Raw genomic sequence first — 25,328 nt, 5'->3', positions numbered from 1 at the left:
ATCTAAGCTACACTCACTTTTTTGAACTCATCAACAAAGGCACATTTGGGCAGTATCAAGCTTCTCAGTGTTGAGAAATCTTGGAAAGATGACTGCTTTTTTAAACCTTCATATCATTATAAGCGGTCAAACCTTAGACTCCTAATCCTGGAGTGGGAATGAGATGAAGCCAGCTGAGAGTATGAAGAGGACCTAGGGTGGAAGGGATGGGAAGAGGAAGCTGTGCTCAGGGGTTAGGGAGCCTAGAGAAAGAGATGAGAGAACACGAAAGGCAACAAACGTCACAGTACTGCCACAGCCGTCCTCATTACACTACTTAAGAATCCCACGCCCCGCAAGTTGTTAACAGGTGCTATAGTTATTTATGAATTTTAAAATGTTTCATTGCCCCACAAAACTCCTTAAGAACACATCATTTTCATGTATTTAAACTTCAGTTTCCTTATTTCGAAGACGGCCGGTTTGATGACCTGTGTCCTTTCAGCTCTCTATATAGTAACATATAATGCATGAGCTGACCTTTAAGGCTGCTTTCTAAAAAAAAAAACGTAGAGGGCAAATGAGTTGCCATTTACCCATTTTTTTTTTTTTTTTTAGTAAATGATTTGGAGAAGTTATTAACTTGCCTCTAAGCCTAAAGTTATATCTGTGGGTATCAAAAAATATATATATCTCTTTACATCATCTATTCATTTCAAATCTCTGCTAACAGTCTTCTACTTCATCTTTTCTTTGTATCTCATGAAGTTGGATGGAGCCAGTTATCCCAATCAGCTATTATAACCAGAATATGATCTGTTTCTCTTTGGTGCCAGCTTCTTGTTGGGGCAGGTTAATGAAGAGTTTGTGGTTTTTCTTCTCATTAGGAATTCATTTTGGCATTGACAACGCTTCACTGATCATTATGATTCCATGTGCTGTGCTGACTTTGGGGTGGACTTCCCCAGGGAGGCTGCTTTCCCCCCTTTGAGTGCTAGTTAAGCATTCACTCACAGGCCTCCCCACAAAGTCCATTCCTTGCTGGAATGCAGGACATGCTCTCTCCCTGTTCCTGTTGACTTTTTTCACAGTCAAGATTACTCACTGCAGCTGAAGACTGAATAACAAAAGATGGGAAACAGCTTCCACATTTTTCCATAGAACAAAACTCAACTGCTTTGCAGCCAACATTTTTATGAAGGAGTTAGAGGAATAGCAATCTTTTCGCAATCATTAGAGGTAGACTAGGCACTACACAACACACTGAGCCTGACACCTCCCTTTTCTAGAATATTATGTTTGTTAACATGTAATCTGTTCAAAGCATTTAGAAATGCAATTTGGCAGAAGTAAAATTAAGAAAACCCAACTTTGGGAAGATCTTTAGTATTCTAATGATGACTAGTCAGCATAAGTAAAGTCATGCCAACATTTGTGACATTTTCTCTGCCATCTAGTTGAAATTGATCTTTTCTCCAAAAACTGTATTGCCTTTCTGCTATCAACAATAACAAAAACCTGTGCTTTGTCATTCTCTTTTATATGCTTATGTCTTCTCTCCACCTTGATAATCAACTCTAGGAGTTCCATCCTCTAATTCCCTTTCTCCTCCTCCTTTTGTGTCCATCCCCATTTTCCCTCTTCTAGACTGCCAGTATTTTTAATGTATCCTGTGCCCTTTCAGGTATAGTACCAGCTTTTTCATTTCAAATCATAATTTGACTTTCGATCGCATGTGGAACATAATGCAAAATGTCCTTTCCGTTTTAGGATAGTGAATCTCCTTATTATTGCCCCAAAGTAAAATGACTGATTATTACTCAATTCATCTTGTGCCACTTTATAATAAGGTAAAGAAAACCCCGATTTAGGAACAGATAAAATATTTTCATTGCTAACAACTTTTTAAAAAATTCTAATCAATTACTAGAAAAACTAAGCCTCCTCTAACTCACAGCCACGCACTTAAAAAAAAAAAATCTTCTCTGGTAAACTTGAAACTCCAATTAAATATTTGTACAATTGTAAATATTTTATGTATTTTGTAAATATGGCATCACCTGTTTCCTTAGTTCCAGGGGGGAAAAAGTAATGAATCAATAGAAGAGTTAAACATTTTTTATTTCTTATTTCAAAGCATTTGAGAGACATTTCAGAAGCAGTTGGTAAATGTTAAATTCTGCATGCCTGCTTCTCCAAGTTTCCATCCACACAGACTAGATGTAAACCAGTGTCACCAAAAGCACACCACACACGCACCCACACAGATTCCTTCCTTGTGTTTAGATGTGAAATGCACCTAAAGGTTCCGGGTCATTTTTCATCCCTTCCTCTGTGAAACAGGGAGATAGTTGTGTCTTAAGCAGCGATGGAACGTGGGCGATGAGAAGAAAAGGCTTAGAACAGGGCAGAATTCTTTAAGAAGCTCGGTTGCCCATACTGGGCATCTCTGCAGGCAGTCGACTTCCTCCACTCCCCACCCCTGCTGGGATGATGCACTGCGAAAACATTAGCTCCCCTGCCCGGACGCCTCTCAGTGGCTTATAGTTGGAAAAATGTTGCCCCAGGTTTAAAATATCTGCCCAAGCAGCCCAGACGGTGAAAACACTTTCTCATTGCTCTTTATTCCTTGCGAGCGCTCCCCGCCCTCTGCTGCCAAAACCTTGGGGATGTGCCTAGACCCGGCGCAGCACACATCCCGGCCAACCGCGAGCAGAACAAACCCTTGGCGGAGAGCCAGGAGGCTCCCTCCCAGCCACCGCCCCCCCCACCCCCGCCAGAGCCTCCCCACCCCCCCACCCGCATACAATACAAGATCTTCCTTTCTCAGTTCCCTTAAATCACAGCCCAGGGAAATCTCCTCAGAGCCTTCATCCAGCCACGGGCCAGAATGTCGGGGGGCAAATACGTAGACTCAGAGGTAGGCTCGGGTGGGTGTGCTCCGGTATCGCGGCGCGCAAGAAGTGCTGCTTCTGCTATCACCCACTCCAAATATTCCGACTGCTTTGCTTGCCTCAGCCCTCTCTCGACGTCGGAGCACTCCTCTCCCTTGGCATTGCTGAGGAATGGGTCTGGGCGGGGAGGTGAAGAGGAGGCAGGAATGTTTTATGTTTTCCTGTTAGGAAGGGGGTCAAGGGAGCCCCTAAGCTAGAGGATCGCGGAGAAGGGGGTCGTCGGGGTCCTCAAGTTGGGTCTGCCAGACCGAGGGCGCGTTTCTGAATGGCTCAGGGGCACTGCCTTATTGCGGGACCCCCACGGTCCGGCCCCAGTCTTCTGGGAGGCAGAGAGCCAGAGCAGAGGGTGGGAGCTCATTCACTCGCAGTCTTGGGGACAAGAACAAGGCGCCTGAACCGGCTGGCCGGGGCGACAGCGCGCGTCTTGTTTGCACTTTCCAAAGCTCTTGGGCCACCTCAAGAACTCTTCCTGCATCTCGGCGCCTGGCAGGGGTGTCTGGAGAGGAGCGGACCTCCCCTCCCCCTAACTACCACTCCCCCCCCCCCCCCGCCCTTCCAACCACCTCTCGGCGCTCGGTCTCCGCCTGGGTGTCGAGACCTCATTTTCCCAAACTCAGCCGCCGTTCAGCGACCGGCCGGCAGCCTGGGAGTGACCTGAGGGTGGGCCGGGGGGTTGTGCAGGTTAGATACCGTTCTAGAGAGCTTAGGAGGGTCTGACACTTGGCTCGACCCAAAGATGGGGGATGCGGGATTGTGAGCACCAGGGGAGTGGTGGGAGCTGCGCAGGTACAGAGACTGCAAAGGGAGGGTGGGGGACGCGGACAGGTGCGGAGGATGTTCCATGGGTCGGGGGGTTCCAGCTGGGTCTTAAGGATGAAGCTAGAAGGGATTATGGAGAGAAGGGAAATGGAGGCCAGGGACGGGAACAGGTGAAGAGCTCCGGTAGAGGGTGGCGTGGCGGAGAGAGGGGCTGGAGAAAAGTCGGAAGTCTGGTCTTCTCCCCTGCGGGGGTCTCCGCGGGGTGCCGCGGGCAGGGCGTGCACAGGGCTGAGGCCGGGGCGGACCGCACGGCGGGGTCTGCCCTGACCCCTGGCGGTGGCGGGCGGGGGAGGCAGGAGCTCCCTGCCTGGTACCGAGGGGTGTGGTGTCCTCTCCTCGATCCTCTTAAAAAGCTTGCGGCTCCAAGGAGTTTACTGTGCGCGGAGCCACCGCTTCCGAAGCGGTTAGTTCGATTTTGAGCCTCGAGGTTTGCCGCGCTACTAGGCTGACTTTTCTGATCGCCGGTTTTTGTTTTTGAAATTTTCTTCCTACCGCCGGTGCCACCCTCCCCCTCCTGGCCGTCCGCCCTCCGCAGGGACATCTCTACACTGTTCCCATCCGGGAACAGGGCAACATCTACAAGCCCAACAACAAGGCCATGGCAGAAGAGATGAACGAGAAGCAAGTGTACGACGCGCACACCAAGGAGATCGACCTGGTCAACCGCGACCCCAAGCATCTCAACGACGACGTGGTCAAGGTAAGGTGAGGCGGCCAGCAAGGAAGGGATGTGCCCCGAGAAGACACTGAGAGGGCTGGGACAGCTCTCCTCTGGCCAGCAGCCTGTGTATCTTTCCCTGTCTTTGCCACACACTCACCATTTTCTGGGCTTGATGTGCGGGAACTCCCGCGGTTGTCAGAAATGTCACATCTCCCCTCCCCACTCCTGCCGGTTAGTTCAGCTGGAATTTAGCTAACTTGAGTTTTGTAAGAGTTCGTTTAACTGCACCCTTCTCCTGGCAAATGAACCTCTGGATCTCAGCAAGAGACAGCCCCACACTCCTTGAGAGGGTGAGATGTTTGCGCTGCAGGTCACCCTTTTTCCGTTTTCAGGTTGAAAGTCTAAGTGAAGGGTGGCTCTCCACTGTATATAGAATTAAGCAGTGAGATCATTTGGTAAGGTCTTGTGCCAAAGGTGACAACCGGAATACTAAGTGAGCAGGTTCCCTCAGCTAAAATTAAGATAACCTGAAGTGATTTTCTTAAAAATAACAAAGTAGGTAGAAATACTTCTGACTAAAGATGAAATATATATATATGTGTGTGTATGTATATATATATATATGTATATATATACACACATATATATACAGAATAGAATCAAATATTTAATATTTATATGAAGGGTATTTAACTGGAAAAACATGGCGCTTGTTGTACACAGCTATGCATAGTTACACAACCAAAATAATATGTGCCTTTTGATTTCTCCTATAGACCTCTAGTTAGGTGTGGAAAGTTGCCTCTTTAGTGACTGCTTGGGTAAGCCTTCCCTGAGCTAATGGGATGTTCAGGTTGGAGTTCCTTTTCATACTTTAAGGATGTGCTTGGTGAGATTAAAAATAGGTTAACTGAATGGGTATTGGCTAAACTTAGATCTGACTGGATGGTCACTTTTTGATTATGATTACGTTACTCAACTTTGACCCTTTGAAGAAATCTCATCAGAGGAATTTGTTGCTTAAACCCATCTTGATTGGGAAATCATAGGCCTGAGCCATCCTTGGCAGAGGGTTTTCTTTCAGGAAGGGGGATGACCAAGGAAATTCCTGGCCTGGAAGATTAAAGTGTGAAGACCCCCAGAGCAGCCAATGGGGTGGATGAGCAGTTTCCGCCCACGCAGCCTCCTATCCAGTATGGGAGGGGCCATAGTTCAGAGACTGTTCACATTTATGAATAATATATTTCAAAAAGGGGAACAATTTAATCTGCAACTGGAAGGAAAATGTAACTGTCAGAATTGACTCTCTTGGCTTGCTGGTGGAGGAAAAAGGAAAATTGGAGCCTTAGCAGGCTTTTCTACTAACCAGATTATGGAATATTTAAAAGCAGCAGCAATAACAAAAATAGCTTATAAACTGGAAATTAGAATTGCTAAAAACTATTTACTAAAAACATTGCCTTAAAGGAGGAAAGGGCATTTTTGCTTGTTTCCCTTCTCATGTAGCTTTGGACAAGAAGGAAAAGTGCCAGGAAAAGATGCAGATTTCAGAAGGGCCTAGCTTCATTAGAGCCTCCCTGTTGTTCCACTGCAGCGTTGAGTGGGATTCCTGAAGCAAGTGAACCTCCCAGGATGAGTCAGAGAAGCCAGCAGTGTAGATGTGGGTCTCCACACATAGCATGACTAAGTTGAGAAAGAAAGGCCCCAGTGGGAAAAGAGACTTCAACACAAATGGAAAAAAGGCATAACAGACTTAGAGGAAATAGTTCACATAATAGCATTTCAAAGAGCAAGTGTGGGGATCCTCATATTAAAGAAATTAAAAGGAAGAGTTAGAACAAGCTTCTGCTGGCCTAGAGAAAGCAAACTCCACCCACTTGCTCATAGAACTGTGAGCAAAACAAGACAATCAGACAGAAAAAATCTACCTCGAGAAGAATTTGGTAGGCCCACTTACTCAGATGTCTTGCTTAAAGAGGCCTTCAGAGAATGCCCTGCAAAGAGAGACGCAAAGAGTACATCTGCCAGTAGGGCCAGGAAAGGGGGCCTACACCCAGTGGAGACTCCTATTTTATAATTTTTTTTTCTTTGAATCCAAGCACAAATCTAATGATAGAAACAGTGATGATCCTCTCCATGTTACCGAGACAGTAAATAATAAATTTCTCTAAATTTTACTTTTGATTACACAGACTTCTTAAAATAATAAAGACACCCAAAGCTTCACGCTTAATGCATGGTAGCTTAAAACTTCACATGATAATAAAGAAACAGTGGCCAACTGAATCTACTGTTAGAGTTACCAAATCAGGTAAGAAAAGGTCTGTTCTAAAAGCAAGCAGCTCTGTAAAAGCTGCCAATTCTGTCCGATTCTATAGTCACTAACCACTTTTGGCTATTTCAATTTAAATTCCAAGTAATTAACATTAAATACAATTTAAAATACAGTCTTCGGTCACACTAGCTACATTTTGAGTTCTCAGCACTTAAGGCTAGTAGCTACTGTAGTGGACAGCACAGATTTAGAACACTTCCACCTTCATGGAAATTACTATTGGACAGCAGAGGACTAGAGTGTTCATTCTCTCTATATTAAAAATGTCCCCATATCAAGTTTAGAAACTTGTAGATGGAGATGAAATGAAACACTGATGGACAGTGTGAGGAGCAGCATAGTGTATCTGCACAGTATCCTTTTAGTCCCATAAAACAGCTATTTAGGGTAGGGAAGAAAACTCAGAAGATGGATGTGTTGTGATTTTATACTTCAAGAAGGTAGAGTATTATCACCTATTCCACTAGTGATAATGACATAAATTAGACTGAACAATTTAGTTCCAATAAAGTTGGTTTCTTATTTCACTAAAGGTTTGCTACACCATATTATGAGATGTCTGTATAGACATTTATCGAAAAAAAAGAGTAAGTTATGAACGCTTTTTAAAATTTCTTCTAATTAAAATGGTCATACCTTCAGACTGTCCATTCTCCCTCTGAGATTTCTATGTTTTCTTATGCTCACATTTCATTCATATGTTTATTATGTACTATTTTGATTTTCTAATAAAGAAAATGACTTCAAATTTATGATTCTGATATCACATTAGCCATCAATCAATTTGTTAAACTCATCATATGCTAGACTAGACACTGTGCTACGTACTACAAAGTGTAATTCCTAAAATAAGTCCTAGAAATCACAAAGATTAGAGTTAGTGAAGACAAGATGCATACAGATTAAAAATACACACACACATACATACACACACACACACAATATCACAACAGTAAGTCACTTCCAAATGCTATCTAATTGGTCCTTTTTTTATTTGCCAGGAAACATATAACTAGATTTTTAAGTTTCATTAATCCGTGTTACTTATTCTCTCTCACATATGGGTTTGAATTTTCACTTTCTTTTTCAACTGGCATGCGCTTTTATGCAGTCTCTATCATAAGGTTTCTCATTATCATTTTGGAAATATACCAAATATATACTATAATAAATCAAAAGTAAGTAGTATTGAATATTGCATAATAAAAAGTTTATTTAAAAGTGAATCATTAATTATCTTGATCTTGGTAATCATTTACAATATGGATGTATATCAAGTCATCATGTTGTACACTTTAAATATTATATTTGTCAATTATTCCTCAATAAAGTTTTTTTGAAAGTGAATGGTACTGATATTAAGTGTTAGGGAGACCCTACTTGGATAGGGCATTAGGGTGAGAGAAGGATGCATTATAGATAGTTTAGTGGAGAAGGGCATGAAGGAGGTGCAATGTGAGTTGGGTCATAATCGACAGATGGAATGCAAATAGCTGAGAAAAGTACAGGAGGTAATTCTAAATGACAAGGCATGGAGATGGGAATGTCACACACAGGGCATAAGTCTGGAAGGTTTAGCAGCCCATTTTGACTGAAATTAGAGTTCATGTGGCATAGTGGTAGGTCATAGAGATGAAACGACTGATCGTGGCCAGATGATAGAATCCTGAATCCAGTACTCCTGATAAGTTTGAACTTTATCATGTCAGCAGTGGGAAGCCAAGAAGACTTCAAGCTTAGAATGACATGATGAAGGTGGGCTCTTTGGAAGATGACTGGTTAAGGTACAGGATGTAATAAAAGATAGCCAGTCTGGATGAGGAGCAAACAGTTACGATGTAATTGCATCATGGTCTGGACATGAAATGAGAAGAACAATATGCAGTGGCACTGGGAATAAAACCATATAGGTGCAAAATGACAGAATTTTAGAATTGGAAGAGAAAGTAATGGTTACCAGGTTAACCTCCAATTCCCAGTTCCTTTTTTTAACATTAAGAGAAACTTAAGGGTTAAAAAAGTTTAAATTTCTATCCACGTTTTCACATGGTTAGTGTCCAAAACAGATATTTTGAAATATAACATAAGGCATGAATAGATAAGATTATGTGATTTTCATGGATTATTGTCATGAGAGGAGAAATGAGCTGAGATGATTCTGAGCCTAGCTCTGAGACAAATCAGTACATCTGAGAGGAGATCTTTGTTAAAAATAAAAATACGCATTTGTATCTTTCTTTCCTAAAATTTGAATTAATGATTCTTAAATATACACAGATACAAAATTTTCTTTAGCAGTCAAGAAAAGGGATGCGCAGGGTAATCAGTTTGGGTTTCAAAATAACGGCCTAATGCCGCCATGATCCCTTTCAACTATAAAGCATTCTAGAGCAACTAGTAATTAATATTAATATAACAGAGATTTTAAATTTCATGTTTGCTTGATATAATCAAAGCATAAGATTTAAAAGGTCAGGCTGGCCCAAAGCACTCAGCGCCATGTTAATAGTCTCTTCTGTTGGAATTGGTTTTGCTTATTTGTTTGTTTAGGAGATAGCCTCACAAGATGGTGACTAATACTCTGCCACACATGAGAATATGCATGGAGTTCAGAATCCCCAGCTTGTAAAAGAGCACTATGGTCATGTGTGGTGGGAAATTATTCTCACATCACTGAGCAAATAACAATATTAAAATGGGGGACATTATTCATTCATAACCATCTGAAACACTTTCAATTTCAGTCAACAGTGACATACCTTTTAAATGCTTATTAAAAGAAAGTATTTTTTCTTTCTCCACCTCCAAATTGTTGTCCAAAAAACTTGAAGAATTAGCTCAACTTTGGTTCTAACTGAATAAAATTTCATATTATTTATTAAAATTTAAGATAAGATACAGCAAATATTCTTGAATTATGAAAAAGTTCATGATGTGGGTTATTCTTCCAATCGACAGCAGTGCTGGCTACCTTTTAAAGGGGTTTGAAGTAAGAGCAGCTGCAAACTATTGCATCTGGAAAGTCCAATAACTTCAAAAACCACCTGCTTATGCATCCTGCCCACTCAAGTTCATAAAATAACAGACACTTTCATATTCTAAATTAAACTGCTTTTTAGTTTGCCCTACTTTTAACCGTAAGTTATTGTTCTCTATGATGAAATATCCAGAGTGAGCTGATCCCTAGAAGAATAGGGCTGTGTGCACTGGGCTATGGGCTCCTGGGCCCTTTCATGATCCTCCTGGCCAGATTTGCAGCGGGAAAAGGGTAGGGCTGTTATTTTCATACAAAGATGGTTTAGGCCAAGAAACACACACTCGTCTTCCACTCTCTGGACCCTATGTATACTATCTAAGTTACTATACACTAAGGCCCTGGAGAAAAAGATTTGCATGCTATACTTTTGTTAAAAGAAGTTTTCTAAAAAGGTAGCCCTTAGCCCCTAGAAATATGCTTAACCACAGGTGCTCAGAGGCACCTGGACAGAGTAGAAAGAGTACTGTGCCAAGAAAAGAAATTTTTGTGACTTTTGTTAACGTTCTTTTTTAAAACTTGAATGTTAACGATTCTTAAATATATAGACACAAAATTCTGTTTCTTTAAAAATCAAGAAAAGGCATGCACATAGTAATCAGATCAGTTTTGGTTTCAACCTAAGGGCCAAACTAGAAAGTGTCTAGTCCCATATGTGTGGGACACCAAGGAAGGAGGGGGAAGGATGTCAGGGCAACAGATTTCTCTTCCTCAGCAGTCCCTGAGAGTGGAGCTCATAAGCAAAAAGCAAACTTGTTTAACTAATCAAAGCTAATAAACACCAGCCTTAAAAATATTTTGAGCAAGCTATTTTACGTTTCCATGCTTCAGTTTCTCTAACTATAAAGAAAAGAATGAGAGTCATTCTCATATAATAGCATTCCCCTCCCAAACCCATTCACCTTTCAATAAATGATTACTATATATCTATTATGTGCCATGCACTACAATATGGAACAAAGATAGATGTGAGTACTGCCCACAAAGAGTTTATGACTATCTTCCTTGTCTCTCTTCATTGCAGTTTCCTTTGAAAACTTTTGCTGAAATTCCTTTACCAAATTCTACTGTATGGTAAAATCTTAAAATCTTTAGGGCATAGTTTAAAACATGCCTCATCTCTAATGCCTCGAATTGTTCCTGAGCCAGTAAGTAAGGCTAGGGGAAAATAAGGAACATATATTTATTATATATATATATATATATAAAATATGTAATATATATATATATTTTAGAGTCCAATGTACCACTTTTATTTAGGAAAACACCAAAGGAACATATATTTTTTAAACAATTTGCCCCTGTTTGGGTCCTATAAAAATTATAATTAACTTATAGAAAATATTTCAGTTCTTCTCTAATATTCTCCTTTCCCATATTGTTGCTTGACTTTTAATCATCCTATTGAAAATTTAAAATTTTCAACCATTTTAAAACCTCATATCCTCTTTACAAACCCAAGAGGGCTCTCATATTCACCTGAGCATCAGAATCATCACAGGAATTTTTAAAAATACAGATGCCTAGGCCCACTACATAGTTACTAAACTAGAGTATCTAGGGATGGGGCCTAATCTAGGGCCTCTAAGCTCCCTAGATTGTGAAGTCAGGTTTAGAAATTATTGTACCCAAGGCTGGCTTAAAGATATACACTTGAATGGTTCTACCCTAAGAGAACAGTTCAGTCACACTATGTAATTCTAGATGTTCCTCCTGCCAGAAGAACACTTGAAGGTTAGGCCAGTTTAAACTCTGCCAAGGAGTTCTGAAACACCATAGAGGGTTCCCAAGTCAGCCTTGCTCAGTGGTCCTCCATCCCTTGAGGCCACTTGGGCTTACAGCCCACTGCAAGCTTAGAGCCTCAGAGTGGCCTAGGGGTGGGGTGGCCATATGTTCTAGGTTGTCCCATGCAGGCAAGTTAATAATGGTCAATAGCTATCCTGAATAACTATTAATTATTTTTAATTATTAATTATAATTAATTATTAACAATGCCCCTTTCATTCTCAGAATTGTCCCAGTTTGGAAGAAAAATTATATGGTCATGAATGAATTGGCAATGACCTGTCACTGATTCCTGTACCTGAAATACATTGGAAGTCCCTACTTGCACTATTTTTTTAGCAAAATGGGCAAAATTTCCATTTAAGAATGTCATGCTTTTCTTTCCTCTCCAGTCTCCAGTGTCACCTCTCTCCTATCCTTCATTGGCCATAACTTGGAGGAGTTGCTCTTAAGTGCCAATCTACTCTACCCTCAGACCTTAGTTTCTTTCCCTGCAACACAGGGTTAATGAAACTGACATCCTTCCATCACATATTTTGTCAACTACTCAATCAAAGATTAAAATGTTTAAAATAGTTTTAATTTTTTTCAGTTAGTCCAGGAAACATAAAATGGCATGCTTTCACATGAGCCATTGTTTAGAGTGGGGAAGTGCTTTTAATTTTGTCTTAAAGGAAATCTGCATGATCCATGTACTGAGCAACTACCAAGGGAATTTAATTGGTAGAACAGATTTACACCTGCACAGAATACATATTTCCTGCCTCTCCTATGCTGATGTTTTAGATATAAAATACATTTTGTTTTCTTTATTAAACCTTGAGAAGATGTCTCTTGTTGGTCATTATTTCATAGCAGGGGAAGTACATATTCCTAAAGACACAACTGAGCTTCCCTTTAGCCACTGTTAGTTATTTAGGTAATTAAGAAGCAGGCATTTTTAATTTTGAGAAGGCTTAAATAAGTTTTGATAGTGTATGTGTGTGCTTAATATATTATTTCATAGCAATTTAAAAGTGAAAATCTTAAAAGGTGCATTCAGTATTTAAACCTTTCTTGAGCCCAGCAAGGACATTATAATACAAATGGACATTGATAGATTCTATGTAAAAAGATAAATTGCATCCTGAGATTATACCGGGTCGTCTCACTGATGTAGGCATCAAACACAATTACGGTTTCTCATTTATAATGAAGAACTGAGAAAGATTCTGATTTCTGAACCCAAGTAGTGAGAAAGTAGGAAACTGGGAGGAAAAGAAGCAAAGACAAAGAAAGGACAACAAGGCCCCTTCTCCCTGCCCTGCCACCCACCCTGTGCTGGACTGGGCTTTGCACGTGCCAACTCCAGGAGCCCCCCACATCCATTGCTTTGCACGGTGCTGTCATGTCTGATGACACGATCAGGTTCAGGCATTGATTGAGTATTAACTCTCAGCTCCTGCCCTGAAGAGTTTATCAGGAAAGCAAATATATAAACAAATCTGAGTGAGGTCACTGTAACTTAGGGATGCGCTATAGTTGGACACAAAGCAGAGAGTTCTCAACAATCTCCAAGGCTGAGCACCAGGCATGTGTGGCAGGAAAGGGATGCCAGCAGAGGGAGCAGCAGGAGCAAAGGTACAGAGACCTGAGGGCACCTAACATGTTCTGGGCACCAGTGGCAGGTCAGTGTAGCCAGAGCAAGGGACACAAGCAGGAGCCAGATCCGCATGACCTTCTGTGCCCAGTCAAAGCACCTGTCCCTGTGTAGGCCACAGCAACCCACAGAGGTGTTTTTAGGCCAGGAAGTGACCTGATGAGATATGACATCTGCTAACAGAAAGGGCTAACTTCAGTGCAACAGGGCAAACCAAGGGATGCCAAATGTGCAGGTGGGACATGGAAGCCTTCCTCCAGCACTTTCTACAGGCTAGCTTGCTGGCACAGATTATTTTACTTACTCCTCCAACGGCCCTTTGAGGAGGTGCTATCATTTTCAGTTATATTCATCTGGCAGATAAGCAGATTCAGACCTGACCATTTGCTCAGGATTTCATAGGTAGGAAATGGTACACTCAGAATTTGAACCCAGACAGTTAGACCCCAGGACCAGGGTTCTTAACCACTGTGCTCCAGTGCCTCTCTGTAATAGATCATGATCCAAGCAGACAGTGGTGTCTCCATAGTGAGGAAAGACATGACTGTGTTCTCAGAGTGGCTGAGCAGCATTCGGCAGGGGGATTCCAGACATGGTCTGTTTTGGGAGTGACAGGCCTACAGTTCTAAGGTCAGACTTTAGATCCTGGTAGGTGAGTTGGGAAAGGAGGAGGAAGGACCAACGTAAAGACCAAGATAAAACCCCACACACCTCAAGAAATATGCAAGCTGGGTGAGCTCCCAACAAGGCAGGGAGGGTCAAATCCCAGAGACAGAAGTGGGGTACAAAGTGGGGATGTGTCCCAGTGATTAGAAGTGGAACACACACTCAGGACCAGACAAGCTGCAATGCTGGCTTGTGTTGAATTACCTGAGTCTTTAAAGCACGCTGACTGCCCAGGTTGGCCACAGCTCCTGGGCTGCAGCTGATCCTGCCTGGATGTGCAGGGAGGGCTAGGTGTGAGAAAATGAAGAGGTCCTGACAGGCACTTTGCATCTAATAGCTTCATTTAAGGTTCTCAATTTTTCTGTCCAGTTTCTACAGATATTCGTGCCATTACAGCAATACATTGTAAAAATAGGAAACAATTGAGAAAAATCCTAGTTTTATGCTAGTGGGAGAAATGCCTATTTAATCCTGAAAGTAGTTTCTATGAGACTTCCTCCCTAATAACTACATATTTGTTCTCAAAAACAAATACCAGAAGTAAGGAACAGTGCATTTTTACAACGTACCATTAATCTCTCAGAAGAACAATTAAAATGTTCCATCAATCATGGCTCACTGTTTTTTTCTATATTAGTAATAATAATATATAGCTGGAAGTGGGCATACCAAAACGTGTCAAGGAAATGCAACTGCATTCATTGGATTTCATTGCCAGTTATTTTGGTTAGGTCAACAGAGCCCTCTTTCTCACTTGTTCTTAAGTGTCAGGCTTTTTAGTAGGGAGAGAAATTGTTTGTCTAAAATGGTTAATAACCACCAGTTCACCAAAATATTTTGGGTAAGCCTATTATTCTAGTTATAAAGGTAGGAATGAGAGTCATTCTCAGATGGGTGCTCCCTAGAAAGGCCATTCAGCAAATATTTAGGAAGCACTTACTCTGCACTATGCATGGATCCTGCCATGCATCCTTGTGCACCAGAGCCTGCCTGACAGAACCACAGCCATCCACCAAGGCTCACCTCAGATATCTGGGCCTCTGTCAGCCTTCCCTGACTGCCCTCATCAGAACTGGTCATCTCTTTTCTTGGCTCCCACCACATTCTGTTTTTGTTTCTATTTTAGCATGTATCAAAGCCCTCTAAGCATTCTGCTTCTCTATCCCCATGCCTCTCTCCCCTCTTCTCTTCCCACATCATATGCAAGTCCTTCAAGACAGAACAGTGGCCCCTGGTGGCCCCAGGACTGTGGCTGCCCAGTGCCCACCCAGGGCCCCACACGGAGTCTGCTGTCAGAAAATGGATGCCAACATCATCAAAAAATCTACAAACAACAAATGCTGGAGAGGGTGTGGAGAAAAGGGAACCCTCTTGCACTGTTGGTGGGAACGTAAATTGATACAGCCACTATGGAGAACAGTATGGAGGTTCCTTAAAAAACTAAAAATAGAATTACCATATGATCCAGCAATCTAACTACTGGACATATACTCAGAGAAAACCGTAATTCAAAAAGAGTCATGTACCACAATGTTCATTGCAGCTCTGTTTACAATAGCCAGGACATGGAAGCAACCTAAGTGCCCATCGACAGATGAATTGATAAAGAAGTATATATACTTCTTTATTATGATAAAGAAGTATATATATGATATACTCCATATATACAATGGAGTATTGCTCAGCCATAAAAATAAACGAAATTGAGTTATTTGTAGTGAGGTGGATGGACCTAGAGTCTGTCATACAGAGCAAAGTAAGTCAGAAAGAGAAAAACAAATACCGTATGCTAACACATATATATGGAATCTAAAAACAAAAAATGGCCATGAAGAACCTAGGGGCAAGATGGGAATAAAGACGCAGACCTACTAGAGAATGGACTTGAGGACACGGGGAGGGGGAAGGGTAAGCTGGGACAAAATGAGAGAGTGGTAGTGTATATATGGACATATATACACTACCAAATGTAAAACAGATAGCTAGTGGGAAGCAGTCGCATAGCACAGGGAGATCAGCTCGGTGCTTTGTGACCAGCTAGAAGGGTGGGATAGGGAAGGTGGGAGGGAGGGAGACGCAAGAGGGAGGAGATATGGGGATATATGTATATGCATAACTGATTCACTTTGTTATAAAGCAGAAACTAACACACCATTGTAAAGCAATTATACTCCCATAAAAATGTTAAAAAAAAAAACAAAACAAAACTTCATGTCTAGAGGAAAAGTGGACATGCAAAAAGACCAATTAAAGAAAAATATGCATGTACTTTAGTAAAAAAAAAAAAAAAAAGAAAGAAAGAAAATGGATGCCAAATTGAATCTGCTGAAAAGAAACTGAAATTTCTTTTTTAAGTAATTGAATGTCTTCAGTGAGCTAAAAGACAGTAGGATTATGTCATTGAGTGTATTCCTTTGCTCCTTTTCTCTGCAGCTGCCACATTTAAAGCCTTATAAGGAAAAACATATCCAAATAATTAAGAAAGAAATCCAAAAACATTCACTCTGTTTACTAAGGTAAAGAGACAACCTGCTCTAATATGTATATAAATTTATTATTTAGAATGTTTTAATCTCCAGTTTGAAGAGGACATAGATACATCTCTCCTGAGCCTTCCAATAAGCAGGCTGAGGCACCTGGATGACTTCCCAGGGCCTGCAGAATAAGGCTAATCTCCTAAGTATCTCGCAGGCAGGGCAAGCAGATTCCTAGAATGCCAAAAGATGCCATTGCTGCTGCTTGGCACTGCCCCCTGGGGCCAGAAGTATGAAGGCTGAGAGTTGGGTCTCAGGCCACATGAGAGCTCCCTTGCCAAGAGAGGGGTAGAAGGACTCCCTGTCAGACTCCCCATATACCTTTGGACAAATGCAAACATCAGAGAAATGACTAGGTCCGGAGACAGTTCTGAAGAAAAATCTAAAACCTTTCTCAAAGCCTAAAGGAGACAACAGCTTTGAGAAACCCAAGCCTCTTCTTCCTATTCTTTCGCTTTATTACTTCTAGATATTAAGTACACAGAGATCTGAGATTTTACTAGCTGGGATGTGGTATCCACTATTTCAAAAGCATAGAAGTTTGTACCTCATAGGTGGTCTGTCAGAGATCTCAGATCTCTTCTCAGAAGAATAAAAACAAAAAACAAGCAAAACACTTAAATGTTTCTAGAAGGGGTCAGACATCATTTGTTTCATTATTGATGTCTGGGCCAAGTGAAATGAATGTTAGCTCCTTTTCCAGATATGCTTCTTTCTATCATTTCCCATGATAGGAGGTTGATTTACTATAATAAGGATAAGAGTAAGATGTGTCAATTTGACCCCAAATAGTTTTCTCATCAATAAGCTAAGTATAGGAAATCAGGGTCATTATTCAGTTAAGCATAGGTAGGACTAGAAAGTTGCCATTAAAAATGGGTGATGATGTGTAATGTGAATTTTAGGTGTGACTGATATCTAATATACAGCCAAGACCACAGTCGTAGCACATTTAATGCTTTATCAATGACTGGAATGAACAAGTTAAAGAGGACTCTCAACTTACAAATGACACCAATTACAATGACCTTATTAACATATATAAAAAATAACATCAAAGTGATTTTTGGCAAATTACAAATAGCCCATAAAAATAAGATAAAAACCAATACAAAGTAAGATAATGTTAAAAGACTAGGAATAAAACGTATAGCTATTAAGCGGGAAACAAATAGGTAAATATATGAAAAATAAGAAAATATCAGGAGAGGGTTGTCATTTCTGTGGGAGCTTGTGATGTGGAAAATCAAGATGCTTGGTAAACACAACGGATATGGAAACCCTTTGTAATAATTCCACAGCCCCTAAGGGACCAAGATCTCCTGGGTGAGAATCACTATTGTAAACACACCCTTAAATGAATCCATCATGCTCCACACCCCTTGAGCAATAGGGGACCAAAACTAAGTCTATCAATTGTGTCTGAACATTAAACATCTCAATAATTTAATGATATTTTAAAGGAAGCACAATGAATGGAATCAAAAGGAGAATTAATCCAAAAAAAACAAAAATGTCACAGACAAGATTCTCTACTTTATTTGCTATTGGTCAGACTTATTAAATATAGGATCTGTTTTGATCTTATAAGGAGGTAGAGATGCTGGGAAGATCCTAGGGAAGAGCAAAAGGAAGGAGATAAAAGATGAAGAGAAACACCCAGGTAGGGCTGGGGAGGGACTGTTTTGTCTGGCAGTTTGTTAGAAGAGTTGAAAGTGAACATAAAATGACAACTGCCTTTAGTTACTGCTAGGTTCTTATGAGACTTAACAAGGAAAATACTGCTCAGACACAATCACCATTCAGGACAAGGAAAAAGGAGGAAGGGGTTAGTTGAAAAAAAAAGAAAAGTTAGGTTACATGGGAGAAGAAATTCCAAGTAATAAGAGCAGTTAATCCCAAGAATGTGTCACAAGAGGTTGTTCTGTAAGAGTAGTGTGTTAAATTACTTGTCTATGTAGCTTCTCAAATCCTTCTACCTCTACAGCTACAATTTGGTGTATAAGAATACTGACACAGTCTCATAATTAAGCACAAGCATATGTATGAACACTTTCCTCTATTCCTGCAGGATACCTGGTTTGTTTGGGGGCAAAGAGGAGTTGATGTGGCATTGTGTTAACAGTGGTTGAGAATGCAAGTGGTAAACATCTGAAAGTAGAATACTACAAAATGCATGCATTGTATGTACCAAAAGGTCAGTATGAAACATTATCTTTATGGCAAGCCTGCCCATCCAATCCCTCCTACACATTGCATAGTCACACAATTTTGCAGCTTGTATAAATCCCTATTGTGATTTAAACTCATGAGAGAGTGTGGCTTCTGCAAAGGGTGGCTGTTTTGTGACTTTAGACCAGTGGTCCTTTACCCTAGCTACAAATCATCTGGAGAACGTTTAAAAATACTGTTGTACACGCTCCATCCCTAGAAATTCTGATTGAATTAGTCTAGGATGGGGCCCAGGCCTATGTATTCTTTTCTCTTTGGAAAGCTCCCCAGGTGATGCTAATGTACAGCTGGAATTGAGTCTGGTTTCGACTCGCAGAATTTCTTAATAATAAAACTGTGTATCATGACAAAACTTTCAGGACTGTAAGGGCTACAGTGGGGAAATTATTACTTCTCTAGGTCCTCATCCTGCAGAGTCCTTAGAATTTTTATTAGAATATCATATTTATCACTCAAATTCCTATTACCAAAAAAAAGATAGACTTTGTATGTGGGATAAATCTCATGTCACTTATGTAATTCAGTCTTGGTGTTTTTCCCTTTCCTTTGCTCATTCTTTCTATTCTCCCCAAGAGGAAGATCAGCAGGTTAGAGTGTCAGAACATCATCCCTATCCCTCTTTTTCACTTGGGTTCATGGTTCAGGCATACTAGGAATGGAGCTGACAACATGCACTGGTTTTTCTCCTAATGGTGCAGAGGCCACAGGAAGCTTCACTGGACCTAAGGATGGCAGGTGTCCCACACTTCTCCAGGGCCTGGCACAGAGAAGAGAAAACTCACTGAGAAGTGCTTTACTGATGCCAATCACTCCTCAGAGCAGATGGGGAAACTGAGCCTCAGATGAAACCTGAATTCCAGATCTCTCTTGGACACTGACCTCAAGTGTTACCTTGGGCCTTGGAAAAGTCACTTGGACCCTTTGGACAGCAGTTTATTCATCTAACAATCAATAAGTTGAACTAGAAGATCGCTAAGTCACTTATATTTCTAAAATTCTGTGATTCCAGTTAACCAGTATTCATAAAAGTGTGGAACGCTGTAAACGTGTATAAAAGTCCATGCAGAGATAACGGTGGAGGACCCCCTTCATCAATACTATTTTTATTACCTTCTTCCTAGATTTTACCAATTGTCATTCTTACTCTTAATATTAAGGCTGTGGGACTTAACTAAATCATCTTTGAAATACTGAGCTATCAACAGATGGCATCTGAATGCAAATATACTGCAAATAAATATTTGGTCCTGAAGAAGATCAAGAGCTGGAGTTCATTTCCCCTTCTCATTTGGGCTCAGAACTCTGCGGTCTTTCCTTTTACTGCCCTTGCCTCCAAACTGGCTGTTTGTGTTCAAAGATGGATCAGAAAATCAGTTCCAAAGTTGGTTACAAACTTTCAGTAATTTTTGTTTTTTATTTTTTGTAACCAGCCAATTTCTCTTAGTTCACATAACAAAGAAGCTCATAATTATTTGCAACTTTAGTTAGAGCAATGGTCTTAAAAATGTCTAGCTAAATAGAAAATGCTCAGATTTTCTGAGTGCCGACAGTTATCAAATTCACCTAGTTCATATATGGCCACATTTCTGAAGTTCTTTTAACAGCCCAACTGTGAGCAATAGGATCAGATGACTAAGAACTACAGGACGGAAGCACTATTACTTTGAATCATATTTTCCCATTACCCAGCTATAAAGAGTCTGTTTCTCTCTGACCCATATAAAGTTCAGAATTTAGGACCCTATGTGATTTTAATCCCATCATTTAGCACCCCAGCTGTATGAATCTGAAAGTAAAAATGAGGTTGTTTGAATTACAGACCCCCTGAACATTCTCAGGGAGCTCATCAGCTCCCTAAGCTAAGCTATAGGTTTAAATCTAAACCTAAATCTGTAGGTATGAACCCAAATTTCATGATAAACAAAAACTGAATAGATCTGTCTTCCCTGTCATTACTCACCTTTTGATCATTCTTTTACCAAAATTACTATGACTGGGTTAGAATAATAGAATGCAATCAATAAATGCAATCACTAGCCCCTGGCCAGATAATAACACATTCAGAACTTTCTTTCCTAAAGGAGATTTTATTGTGTTTGTGCTCTTGTAAATAGGAGAAAGAGAGAAATATAACTTAATAAATGGAAGCATTCACTAATTTATTCAACAAATATTAATTTAGTATCTACTAGATTCCAGGGAGTTTACAGTCTAGTAGCAGAAATAATCTCACACACATACAAAATCAAACCATTAAATAAGTGTGGGGTGTGGGGTAGGCGGGATGAAAAAAATGGTCTGGTCTAAATTCAAGAGGTTAGTGATTTGGGGAGGGGCAAGAAAGTGACTTCCTCTATTACCCTAAAAGTAAGCTTGAGCAGCCAGAGGCCATGTCTATTTTATTGGCACTGTCCCCTTTTCAGTGACACCCGTAGCCAGCTCATAGACCCTATCCTGGCTCTGTTTGCTTGGTTCATTTATTCCATCCTCAAAAAGTAAGTATTTCATAACTACTGAATGAAGGAATGAATGAACTCACAAGGCCACAGTACTGTAAACCAAAAGTGCCTGCAATAAATATGCATGCATTCTAGGCTATAAATGTTTCTAAAGTTCAGGTACTCTCTCAGCAAATTGTATTCTGATTTTCTAGAGCACCAGTTTGCAACCAGGGATTATTTTTTGCTCCCCCTCCCAGGGGACACTTGGCAATGTCTGGAGACATTTTTAGTTGTCAAAATTTAGGAGGTGCTACTGGCATCTGGTGGGTAGACGACAGAGATGTTGAGAATCACCCTACAGTTCCCAGGACAGCACCCTCACCCTAACAACAAGGAATTACCTGGCCCAAAATGCCAACAAGTGCCCAGATGGAGTAACCCTGTGGTAGATCTTGGGAGCTATGTCTTGGGAGCCACATGATGGGCTGTGATTATCCTTGCTTAGACCTTACAAGGACCCTAGTGTAAATCCTTTTCCTCACTAGCCAAGCAATGTTCAAACCTACAGAGATTTATTTCATTAATTTTCTATTTGTTTAATAAACAGACTTAAAGCACTGGAGGGAAAAATATTCAAGCAGTGAGGTAAGACGAAAACTATTAGTAACACTAGGTTGACTTAAGTGAATGGTAGGAAACAACCTCTGCCATCAGGAAGTGAGTTGTAGAAACTGAAAAAAAGTTAAGAGTGTTTAAAAAGCTCTGGTTCAAACAAATGTCTATGTGAACCAATGGGTAGCTTGAAAACAGTGAAGACATTTCCGTCTCTTATGTCTTTGATGGAATGGAAAGAGCTTTTATTTTCTTTAGTGCAGTGATCATTCATATTTTTCCCATGACATGCCCAGAAGTTTAAAGAATAACAAACTCCCAAGTGTAAACACAGAATTTTGTGAGAAAGTGAGCCCTCTGGATGAATCCTTATCATTGTATGTTTGGATAAAATAAGATTTCCATGCATTAAACAATACAGGACTTTCTATTTGAGAAGTAAGCTTCCAACACTTTGAAGGGCTGCAGTTATTTCTCTTCAGGGATGACAAACATAAGCGCCCCCAAGGTATGGCTCCTCCCTGTTCAAGTTCAATGCTCTAGTCTCAGTGCTCCTATCACTGGCCCTTGCTTGGCCTATTTTTACACTGTGAACTGTTCCGTGTCACTTGTTTGGTAACACTCAACATCAACAAGTACCACCAAATCAATACCAGAAGCCTGAAGATTAAAAAAAAAGGAATCAAAAGATATGTAGCCTGCTTTGTACCAAGCCACCTGAAACTAGGTGCTTTTTGTAATAATGAAAATGTGAGGCCATGTGGACAGGAGAGATAGTTCCAGATTCCTGAAGAAGGCTGACGGCCAATTGGTCTCAGGTACACCAATGTGGTTTTAGGTTCCTGACTGGGATCCCCAGAAGAAAGAGTACACAGCATACTCAAGGAGGTATGAAAATGCTCTGGAATCCCCAAATCGTCTCATCATCAAGGACAGTTTTTAGCAATTTCAGAAGGATGTATATTCGTTTCCAAGGGATACCTTAAAAAGTATCACAAACTAGGTGGCTTAAAGCAATAGAAATTTACAGTCTCATGGTTCTGCAGTCTGGATGTCCAAAATCAAAAGGTCAGCAGGGCCATGCTCCCTCTGAAACCTGCAGGGGAATCCATCCTTGTCTCTCCCTAGCTTCTGGTTTTCTGGCAATCTTTGGCATTCCTTGGCTTACAGCTGCATAACTCAAATCAATCATATGGCCTTCTCCTTGTGTCTTCACATTACCATCTACTTATAAGGATGCCAGCCGTCTCAGATGGGGAGCCCACTTCTACACCAGTGTGACCTCATCCTAATTATATCTACAAGACCCTGTCTCCAAATAAGGTCACATTCTGAGGTACTGGGGATTAGGACTTCATCGTATCTTTTTGAGAGGAACACAATTCAATGCATAACAGGATGTAAACTAGGAGTGTATATTTTTGTTATCAGAGCAGGGAAATTTAACTTAAATTTTCAAAGTGTAATACAAACCCAAGGATCATTTATTCTCCCTCCTAAGAAGAGCAAAAGATGGAAAAACCTGGTGGTTGCCTTCAGGTGAAAGGCAAAAGGAAAGGAAGAATAAGGCAAAAAGGAATTAATCTAAAGCAAAGAGAGTCTTGTCTGCTTGGTGTTGCTGCCACTTTCAGACACATCAAGTCACTCAGTCAGCTGGAGCATCTTCTCCCGCAGGGCTTGTATGCCTCATGTTTACAATAAACTCCAGAAGGCTAACACACATGCAAGAGATGAGCTAATCCTTCTTATGTGCTTAATGGCAGAATGGAAAATAAGCACCCACCTGCACAAAATGGTTTCAGGAATGCCAAGAGGTTCTCCTGTTCCAAGATAGCTCCTCCATCCTCCCAACACTGCTACTGAAATCCCTGACACTTCCCCACTTCTCCTGGTTTGGGTGCCTGGGCCAGAAGCTCCTGATGTAGTATTGACCATTGCCCCTGGCACTGTCCCAAATATTTTTTATAAGTTAAGTCATTTAGTACACAGAATAATCTTAAGAAGTATGTACCATTATACCCACAATTTACAGATAAGAAACTAAGGCACAGGGAGGTTTAGTAGCTTAGCAAAGCTGAGATTCAAAGCAGCCCTCATGCTATCAAGCAGGGTACCATATTGCCTTTCAACAGTAGAGAGCAACACAGTAACTAACTTAATATCATGCCCACTCAGATCTGAGTGTTAGATTTTTCAGATCCTCTCACCTAGCAGAGAGCTAAGACAGCCTAAGACAGTTTTTTTTTTCTTTCTCGAAGTGTCTTACCTATAACCACTTGCATCAAAATGAGGGAGGAGGTACAGACACCAGGACCCTACTCTCAGACACAACCGACTCAGAATCTCAGTGCCCAGAAATCTGCATTTTAACAAAGAAATGAGTGGACTAATGTTTGAGAACCACTGGCCCTACAGGAATGGAATAGGGAAAGGTACAATGTTATGGTAAACCAGAAAAAGCCACAGAGAGGTGACAAGGCAATGGGGACCCTCGTAACCAATGGTCAATGACTCAGGGGGTCCTGACCAGAGAAGAGCTTGGTTGCTAGAGAGTGAGGGTAATGCTGAGCATGGAGGTTTGACAGCAGAAGGAGGCCAGCCACATCCTCTGGCTTGGATTCACATGCCCTGTCCTGGTAGAAATGGTTATGCTAAGTCAGGGCAGCATTATCTGTTAGTTTGGATGGGAAGTATGGTTGCAGGCAAGGGGGAGCAACCAGAGCACGTGGATTCAGAAATTCCTACGTGATTCTGATTGAGCAGGGCTTCATAAGCAGAATAAGGACTGGTGTGGGGTTAAAGAGAGTTGTGTGATGGAGGATCCAAGAGACCTAAGTCCTGCGTTTGGTTCAGTCACTGATTACAACCTCCCTGAGACTCAGGTTCCTTGTCTGTAAAATGGGGAAAATAACACCTGCCTTGAAGGTCCTCACATACAGGATGTGATGAACCAATTGAGGCATATAGTACTCTATAATGTATGTCATTGCTTTTCCAAAACCTCTGTACAACTCTCCTGCCTCAGAATATATCCGCCACACTCATGCCCTAAGTCCATTAATGACACAATAAAGGACAATTGGAGATGATGCTCTGCCTTGCTCTGTGCATCCCCCTATACCCCTGCCAGGAAAAAGAACATAGTCACCTAAATTCATTCTAAAGTACAAATTACAATGTAGGCCTCCTGCACTGGGGAAACACACACACACACACACACACACACACACACACACACACACACACACACGAAAACATGAGGAAAAGTGGAGACTAGAGACACCAAAGAACAAATTCACTCTCCTCACTCTATCTCTTCCCCACTGGTGTGCTCTACTGATTCCCCGAAGAGCTGGGCTGCTACTTCTGCTTCTACCCCTGCTTCCACTCCTCAACATACTCCAGTGCGTGCCCCCTGCTTTGGGGCCAGATCTACACAACTGTAGTTATTCAGATCATTGAGGCAAAACCCAACAAAGCAACAACATGCTTTAACCAATATTTTCTAAATCATTCTTCCTTAAAGCTGAAGACTTCTGAGTTTGAATTGCCCCCTCCTCTGTAGGCTTTCCATGCCGTTTAAGTAACTTAAATGATAACCAACCCTACACTTCATTTTGATCAGATCGTGGTATTA

General features: G+C 41.1%; 1 protein-coding gene across 3 annotated transcripts in view; it reads left to right on the top strand.

Moving 5' to 3' along the window:
- The first annotated feature begins 2,799 nt into the window (after nt 1-2,799).
- CAV1 (caveolin 1) overlaps nt 2,800-25,328 on the top strand; it is a 33,581-nt gene continuing 11,052 nt past the window's right edge. The window contains exons 1-2 of one of the 3 annotated variants that reach the window (XM_082661655.1): nt 2,800-2,899; nt 4,288-4,452. In XM_082661655.1, coding sequence (XP_082517781.1) covers nt 2,870-2,899; nt 4,288-4,452 — 195 coding nt within the window. In that variant the 5' untranslated portion in view covers nt 2,800-2,869. The other 2 variants (XM_082661656.1, XM_082661657.1) reach the window with 2 other exon arrangements.

This window comes from Grampus griseus (assembly GCF_964374135.1).
Source record: "Grampus griseus genome assembly, chromosome: 9".
NCBI classification, from domain to species: Eukaryota; Metazoa; Chordata; class Mammalia; order Artiodactyla; family Delphinidae; genus Grampus; species Grampus griseus.
Note: the sequence above shows the minus strand (reverse complement) of the source record. Positions and strands in the feature narration are given on the sequence as shown.